The 8,981-nt window shown below is 38.0% G+C and overlaps 1 protein-coding gene across 5 annotated transcripts in view; it reads left to right on the forward strand.

Annotated features, from left to right (window-relative positions):
- The window catches only part of rasgrf2b (Ras protein-specific guanine nucleotide-releasing factor 2b), a 61,433-nt gene extending 52,957 nt beyond the window's left edge, over positions 1-8,476 (forward strand). For 3 of the 5 annotated variants that reach the window (XM_074639391.1, XM_074639394.1, XM_074639393.1), the window contains 8 exons: positions 208-295; positions 2,584-2,687; positions 3,594-3,678; positions 3,778-3,975; positions 4,369-4,448; positions 4,561-4,678; positions 4,773-4,841; positions 5,672-8,476. In XM_074639391.1, coding sequence (XP_074495492.1) covers positions 208-295; positions 2,584-2,687; positions 3,594-3,678; positions 3,778-3,975; positions 4,369-4,448; positions 4,561-4,678; positions 4,773-4,841; positions 5,672-5,764 — 835 coding nt within the window. In that variant the 3' untranslated portion in view covers positions 5,765-8,476. The remainder of the gene's footprint in view (positions 1-207; positions 296-2,583; positions 2,688-3,593; positions 3,679-3,777; positions 3,976-4,368; positions 4,449-4,560; positions 4,679-4,772; positions 4,842-5,671) is intronic. The other 2 variants (XM_074639392.1, XM_074639395.1) reach the window with 1 other exon arrangement.
- Positions 8,477-8,981: the final 505 nt, after the last annotated feature.

An 8,981-nucleotide genomic window follows, 5' to 3' on the forward strand; every position in this document is an offset into this window, starting at 1 on the left:
GCACAAACATGCAGCATGTGTATGAAGCACCTGAATATAACACTGAATAGTTTCTGCCATCAAATTGTCTTCTATTTATTATTCAATTATCATCAATGCTTCCCCGTATGCTTATGTTCTAATATATTCTATTCTATTCTGTTATACTCTAATCTGTTCTTTTCTGTTCTATTGTATTATGTTCTGTTTTATTTTATTCTCTTTTAGTCTATTCTATTCTACTCTGTCTCCTAGTGCCCTTTCTCAAGACGAGCAGGACGACGCCCAGCTGAGGATAGAGGACATCTTACAGATGGTGAGAAAACTGCAGCACATAAAATCCTCCGTTTAGTGGGTCCTGGTTTAGTGCGTCACTGCAAACATCTTGTTTATGATGGTTAACGATATGATATTATTCTGTTGGATCGAGAAAATAAATTCTACCTTTCGCTGCATATTGTGAACCTCTTGTTATTGCAGAGTGAAGCAGCCTTTAATTTGAATTTGGATGTTAATGTGGTTCTCTATGGGATGATTCAGATTCATTCTTTATTGTCCTCAATAGAGGAAATTCACTTTCACAGTCTGTACACAACAAGTAACACAGCAGGGAATAAACAAACAAACAAGAGCATCATAACTACATAACACAGGTCTGTTACAGTGTGCCCAGGCTGTTTAAGGTAGTAGCAGTTTTCTATATCTACAGCCGGAGGGGAGGAGGATGAAGCAGGGGGTCGTGTGTTGTTGTCAATGCTCTGCGAGTCTCGTCAGTGTCAATGAGGGCTGGCAGGTTGGGAGAGGAGAGTCCAGTTATTTTAGAAGATGAGTTAGTGATTTTCGGGAGCTTGTTTTATTGCTGCACCCAATTTGACTGTTATCAGGCCATTATATAGGCGTTATCAGTCACCATAAGCACCTTAGATGTGAGTCATTAGGGGCCTACTACGCCTACTACGTTGTAAAAGTGAAAGTGAAACTTAAAAACAACACGTTCTAGCACATTGTAAAACTGAATGAAACGTCACGTTTTGAACACAAACAGAAAGGCTTCTTTAGGTTTAGGCAACAAAAACACTTTGTTAGGTTTAGGGAAAAATATTGTGTTTTGGCTTTACTTCTTTAGGTTTAGTCAACAAAACTACAACTTATTTAGGCTTAGGCAACAAAACTACAACTTCTTTAGGGTTGGGCAATAAAAGTACAACTTATTTAGGTTTAGGCAACAAAATTACAAGTTCTTTAGGTTTAGCCAATAAAACTACAACTTCTTTAGGTTTAGGCAACAAAACTACAACTTCTTTAGGTTTAGGCAACAAAACTACAACTTCTTTAGGTTTAGGCAATAAAACTACAACTTCTTTAGGTTAGTCAAAACAACTACAACTTATTTAGTTTTAGGCAATAAAACTACAACTTCTTTAGGTTTAGGCAATAAAACTACAACTTCTTTAGGTTAGGCAATAAAACTACAACTTATTTAGTTTTAGGCAATAAAACTACAACTTCTTTAGGTTAGGCAATAAAACTACAACTTCTTTAGGTTAGGCAATAAAACTACAACTTCTTTAGGTTTAGGCAATAAAACTACAACTTATTTAGTTTTAGGCAATAAAACTACAACTTCTTTAGGTTAGGCAATAAAACTACAACTTATTTAGTTTTAGGCAATAAAACTACAACTTCTTTAGGTTTAGTCAACAAAACTACAACTTCTTTAGGATTAGGCAACAAAACTACAACTTCTTTAGGTTTAGGCCAAAAAAACACTTCGTTAAGTTTAGGGGGAAACATTGTGTTTTGGGTTAAAATAACTACAAACGCAAAGACAACTACATATTGTTGGTTTCACACGAGACGCAAACTCCGGTGTCCTGGGTGAAAACCCGGTGTTATGTGTCCAATCCATCGTCCTTGACCTCCACCTCTTATTGAGTTTCACACTGTCTATACTACAGCGCCTGACTGCTTCTGCTCCTGTCATAATTACTACGGTTGCTAGAGGTTGCTGTCATGTTTTATTTATATTTTATACCTTCTTGCGTTGATCTACCATGTGAATAGATGATAAAACCTACTAGTAGGTGTAGTAGGCCCCTATTGACCCACATCTATGGGGCCTATAGCGACTGATAACTCCTATTACATAGCCTGACAGCAGTCTAATCGGCTGATGGGGGGTGATGATGGTGAAATAGCAGGTGGAACAGTTCAGGAGGATGACCTGGTTCTATGAAGACGACAGGGCCCCTGAAGTATTTACACATTAATACACACCTCCCTCAAATACCGTATCAGTTCCCAGAGATGGAAATAATCAGGAGTCATGGGTGGCCCTGGTTAATTATCTCGGCTTAATAATAACGACTGTGAATCACAAATCCACACACATTGCCTTTGTAAGAGGTGAAAAGCCCTGGTCAGTAGGCTACACACTGCTCTCTCCTCCAGACAGGAGGAGTAAATACACCCTGTCAGCTGTCATTAAACATATCCATCATAGCCAGTTTTTGTATTAGGTATTTATATCGCCTTGTCATCTGTGTTATAGTGTGAATATTTGTTTGTTTATAACTCTGTTTGTCTCTGTATGTGTGTTTTTAGGCGGACTGTCCGAAGGCGGAGTGTTTCGAGTCTCTCTCAGCGATGGAGCTGGCCGAGCAGATCACTCTTCTGGATCACATCGTCTTCAGGAGCATTCCTTATGAGTCAGTCCTCTCATTTACACTCTCACACTGTGACCTGATTCAGGCTAAGCTAAACTAAATCACCTCTATGGATACTGCTTATTATGAGACCAGTTAATCAGCGCAGCGTAGAACAGTATGCTTTTAGAAAGACAAACTGACGTCATTGCATTTTAACTTTAGTTTTACTTAATATCGAATTTACATTGACATGTGGTGAACTGCTGCTATGATGAAGGTTTCTCCGTCAGATCAGCTTTGTGAAACATCTGCAACACCTGCTATTAAATTTAAGATTCTTTGCACCATAAATTTAGTAATTACATTTTTTGATAATGGGTTCTGGAAATAATTTCAGAAACATTCATTTACCCCGGTTTCCTCCTCTACTGCTGGGTTAGGTAAGGTGGGTGGCACATGAAGAGTAATTAAACTCTACATGATGTTCTTTTTTTAGGTGTAAATGTGTTTGTTTTCTGACACATATTTATCCATGCAATTCTGAATCATACAGCAGAGTCAAACAGGGTAAAATCCTCCTTGTATCCTCATCTAATATATATCTTCACTCTGTTACCCTCTCTCAAACAATCTGTAGCCTAAGAAAAAGTATGCAACTCTTCGGTTTGTGAAATTAAAACAGACATATAGACTGATCGATTATCAAAATAGTTGATTAATTTAGTTGACAACTTATCAATTAACCAATTAATCATTGCAGCTCTACTGCACGCCGTTCAGTTCTTGACTTAATAGCCTTTTTGAGACATCTGTCGTTAATCCTTATCAACCCCTGCTGGGACGTGATAATATCCTTAAGTCACAGGCTTTAGCTAATGTCATTTATCCAGCATCTTGTGAGATTACTGTGGTGTATTTTAGTGTGTGTGATCTCATTTGGACTCGTCTCTGTCCCCACTCTGTAAGAGAGTTCCTGGGGCAGGGCTGGATGAAGGTTGATAAGACCGAGAGGACGCCGTACATCATGAAAACTTCTCAACACTTCAATGACGTAAGCTCTCTCAATATATTTAAGACCCTTTTATTTCCTGACCCTTCTGTAAATATCCAACACAGGTCCTTTATGTTCTCTTTTCTTTTCCCTGTGAAGATGAGTAACCTGGTGGCGTCACAGATCATGACCCACACCGATGTGGGCTCGAGGGCCAACTCCATAGAGAAGTGGGTTGCTGTGGCTGACATCTGCCGCTGCCTCAACAACTACAACGGAGTGCTGGAGATCACGTCTGCGCTCAATCGCAGCGCCATCTACCGTTTGAAGAAGACCTGGGCTAAAGTCAGTAAACAGGTGGGATGATTCTCCATCGGTCCTCTCTGTTTACTTAAAACATGTGTATATAAAGATTATCTAAGCATAGAGGAAAAGTTCTTTGCTCTCTCTTCAGATGTATATAGATTTGACGTCATTAGAGAGTTCAGGGAGAGACAATGCAGAGATGTAATGTTTAGTAGCTGCTCTTTGCTCAATTCTGATGAACACTAAATCGATTAAAGTCGTAATCATCCCCTCACCAGACAGTCTGTCTCTCCACCAAGCCGCGCTGCCTATCCAGGGACGAAGCAAATTAGATTTTGTCATTTTATTATGATCGTGTTTTATGAAGACTAAGTGGGTTCATTCTTGTTTGTCCCGTGTTGCTCATAATAGTATTTTTAAATGTTTATTTGTGGTCCTGTCCAGAGTAAAGCCCTGTCGGACAAACTGCAGAAGACCGTGTCCTCTGAGGGACGGTTCAAAAATCTGAGGGAGACCCTGAAAAAGTGAGACATTGCGAATGATATCATTATACATATCACAAATAAGAACATATATGAATGTACTTTTATGTGACTTTGAGACTATTTGTTATTCCTTCACACTTTCCTCCTCCAGCTGCAACCCTCCAAGTGTGCCGTACCTGGGAATGTATCTAACAGATCTGGCCTTTATTGAGGAGGGAACGCCCAATTTTACTGAGGAGGGTCTTGTTAACTTCTCCAAAATGAGGATGGTAGGCACATACATGCATAAAAGAAAATTATGCAAATTATCTGTACATGTATACTTTACTGTGACTGTCAACTTAAATTCCACATTTTCTTCAGATATCCCACATCATCAGAGAGATCCGACAGTTTCAGCAGACACCCTACAGGATTGAGCATCAACCCAAGGTACGTTTCTGTAAACACATTGGATATTTTCTCACAATGGAGTCTCCTTTTATTATAAATATAATAAAAATACTGATAAATAAATCATAAACATTATTGATATAGCATTGATAATAAAAACATAGTGACAAAGGGCTTTAAAAAACATAAACAAAGAAGCAAGAACATTAAAACTAAAGAAATGCTGATATAAAATCATCAAAGATTAGCTGACACAAGGGCAATTCAAAGTGCTTTGCATAAGCATAAACATACAAAACAAATAAGAGAGAAAAAAAATGATAATGAAATAGGATTAAGTAAAACTTAAATAATAACAAATAAGATCAATAACAATGTGAGTAAGATAACAAAAAATAATCCAAAGTCAAGTATGTACATTCAATATAAAAACGATGAATAAAATATATAAAAACATTATAAAGTAAAAACACAATTTTACGTGCATTGATTTTGTAACTAAAATATTGAAATCATCACCAAACAAACATTGTTTGGACAAATTGGAGTGTTGTTTTAGCAGCGTTAAGGCCTCGTCTTTTAGAAACAATCGAAATAAAGACCACCACAGCATTTTATGAAGTTTTTAAAAGCTATGTTTTAACACACAGCTCAGAGAAAAATAGGTTTTAAGACGACTATGAGGTTTTAATTCAGTGTGAGTTAAGCAGCATATTTGCAAAGACATTTTGGTTTATTCCCTATTTAGCCTTTCAAGACATCTAGTCATCTGGTTGCTATTCTTTTTTTTTTTATATCTCAGCCTTTAATTGGAAATAACAAGATGAAGTCGTCGCTGTAAATATAATGTGTGTTGCTGGTCTGTCCAGGTGACCCAGTACCTGCTGGATAAGACTCTCATCATGGACGAGGACACGCTCTACGATCTCTCGCTGAAGATCGAGCCCAGGCTTCCCGCCTGAGTTCCAGCTGTTTGTGGCCAGTGGGAGCCTGCCGAACCTGGACCCCCAAGGGCAACTCGCCCACGTAACCTCATCAATCAAGAGGAAATTGGGAAGTTTTGAGAGCGAGAGATACTGACTGAAGTGAGAGATATCTTTAGAGTCAAGCACGAGGACAGTTGAACAAGCTTTTTACAAGAGACTGAGGAGAGGAGAATTTCTAAAGTGTCGGATTGATTGTCTTCAAGGAGAACAAGAGGAAAAGGTTGCATTGCGTGAGGGTTTTGAGGAAAAATGACGTCCCTCAGTCGAGAGTGTGGTGCGCATGACGTCACACTTCCTCAGACAGCCTGAGAGAGCATGGAGAGCATGGATGAAATACAGTGGATGTAACGGAGATGTAGCATATACAGATAGTGTGACAGAAGAGATGTCTGAGCTCGTGTCTCTGTGCTGTTGTCTGTGTTCTGTTGCCTGTGCGTTTTCCGTGCCACGTCCTGGAGCAAGAGCCCCAAAAAAAATGCTTTGTGTCATGACGGTCACTGCATAAAACTTGCATGATTTCAGCTTGGGATGTAACTGTCTAAATGGCCTTCAACCTGACCCCTGACCCCTCAGCTTAGCATGCCTCACTCTGACCGGGGTGACTCTCTAAGCCACTATGCATCCTCAGTGGGCTGGGTATGGCAAAAACGCCTTTAAGCCTTCAAATATGAAAGATACTAAAATGAAGATAATTTAAATGGAAAATTTGATATATTTTGATGAAGTGGCTGATTTTTCCATTATTGAAATTCTGTATTTGTCTTTAGTAAATCTTTGCCTAAAGATGAGAATGAAAAGCGCTTTCTAAAAAAAAAAATGTCCACATGAATGACACAAAATTAAAAACTTTATCAGTGCCTTCCACTAGTGTAGGTCAATTCCCCCCCCCCACAATTGCAAATTTTACAAAAGTTTTACATGAATCCTGTTTATAAATCTGAAGATTTCCTTTAAAAAATTTGGACTACAGTTCCACTCATTCAACTTCTCTTTTTCAGCCGTGTAGACTAAACAGTAGCATGTTAGTGTGAACACAGTAAAGTCATTGCAGCAAATATCTCCCTCTAGTGTTTAAACATTGTTATAACCTCTACTGACCCAAAGCTTTTGGCAGCGTTTGTGTGCAAGTTAGATTTCTTCTTTGGCTTTGTCAGATACTGACGCGTGTAGTCGGGTCCCAGTGTGTAACTCTTGGATGTAGGCTGGGACAGTTTTTTGCACTCTCTGAGATGTAGCTTCGCTTGAGTGACAGTATGATCGTTGCTATTTATTTCATCAGATGCTGTATTTATGTTATTTTTTTTTGTATATAGTGACTCCACACATATCATGATGATTGATGAAGAAATACTTTGAATTGTTATGCTGTGAATATTGATTTTAAGGTAACATTTTATTTTACAGGTCTGAGAATTTCATGATAATTACGTGATTGAAATTTATTTTGGAATTACTGCCAAATTACCCCAATATTTACCTCAAAATGTATAAAAAAATACTTTGTTTGGCTCTCTTGACTCTGTACTTTTATTATTATTATTTTATCTATTATAAACATTATTTAATAATTATATTCCGCTATTTCCCAATAAGCAGTAATAAATAGCTGGTAATTTATTTTATACATTTCCAGGAAAAGAATAAAAAGTTAATTGATATGCTTTATTTCTCTGTTGATAAATAGATAATAATTAGCAAATATCTTATTTGAAATTTCTTTAAAAACTCCCTGAATCATTACATCAGCTACCAGGTTACATTTGTGTATACAATAAGTCACACAATACCCGCTTCTGAAGCCTAAGGGCCCTATTTTAACCATTATATGCTATTTTAGCATATCATTATTAAATACTGTTTATTATAGAGTAATTTTCGATACATTTTGAGGTAAATATTGGGGTAATTTGGCAGTAATTCCAAAGAAATTTCAAATAGGTTACTTGCTAAATTACCATGAAATTTGCGGACCCGTAAAATATAAGTGTTACCTGATTTAATTGTTTTTTTGTCTCGCTTGCTTTTACTTTGAATTCTAGTTTACAGGCTCTTGTGTTGCAAGAAATCTGTTCAACTTTATTCTAAAATAATATTAAAAAAAAAATAATGATGTCTTATGAAGGTTAAAAAAATGTAGCATTTGAATAAATAGTTTTCCGTATTGCTGATATGGTGAACATAGTTGTCCTGCATGCACACAACAGCTGCATGTTGTGCATGTCTGACTGGACGCTCCTCCCTGTACGTCCTCCCCTCTGCTTCTCTATATTAATATTGTCTCTGTAGCTGCCAGGAGGCTCTGTTAAAAGGCATAGAAACAATATTTTTGTCCATCAAATCTGACACATTTGTCTCTTAGTGTAGCTCATGAAGTCAAGCATATATAGTCTTTAGGCTATGTCATCTGCAAAACAGCCTGTTGTTATGGAGTAGCAGTGTTAGAAGGTATGCAGGCCTCCAGTGAAAACATAAAACAATAACCTTGTTCCAGATCGATTAGAGGAAATGTTTTCAGGCTTTGCTTTTAGAAGAACTTGTCCTTTGCACTGCGTCTGTACTTCTGAGTGTCTGTTTTACACACAGGTTTGGGAACACAGGATGCTGCGTTCGTGTTGTAATAATCATTTTCCTGTATTTGTTTGCATTTTTCACTTGTGGGTGCAGGAGAAATAAATTCAACATGCCTTAGTTGTTTCGCTCATTTCCTTTGGACTGTACAATAATTTTGATGATATTAAAGCAGCAGTGGCTAAAAGTTATTTTCATAAAACGGTCACTGTATCCTGACAGTAGTGCATGAGACAGGTAACCTTAAAAAAATCATGTTCCTCTGCTTCCGCCGTTGCTCCTAACGGCATCTGCAAGATGAACAGCAATTAAAAAAATAATTAAGCCAAGAACCAGGTGTGGACGGGCCTGTGGCACACGAGCCATTCCCTGGACCTGAGCCTGCTCTGACTATGTACAGGTATGTGACCATACTGAAGGAAAACAACCAATCAGAGCAGATCTGGAGCCTGCCGTCTCTGAGCAGCTGTTAATCCTCCACAACTGTCTTTCAGCAATCGTCTTGTTTCTTGTTTTTCACTGAAGTAGGGTTTTTAGGGTTTTGACAACCTCTGTCTTGAGGTTCTGACCTAAAGGCCTCCACACTTCTTGTCCTGTAGTGTGACCTGGCACTGAGGCCATCCTG

This window comes from Sebastes fasciatus, chromosome 6 (genome assembly GCF_043250625.1).
Source record: "Sebastes fasciatus isolate fSebFas1 chromosome 6, fSebFas1.pri, whole genome shotgun sequence".
NCBI classification, from domain to species: Eukaryota; Metazoa; Chordata; class Actinopteri; order Perciformes; family Sebastidae; genus Sebastes; species Sebastes fasciatus.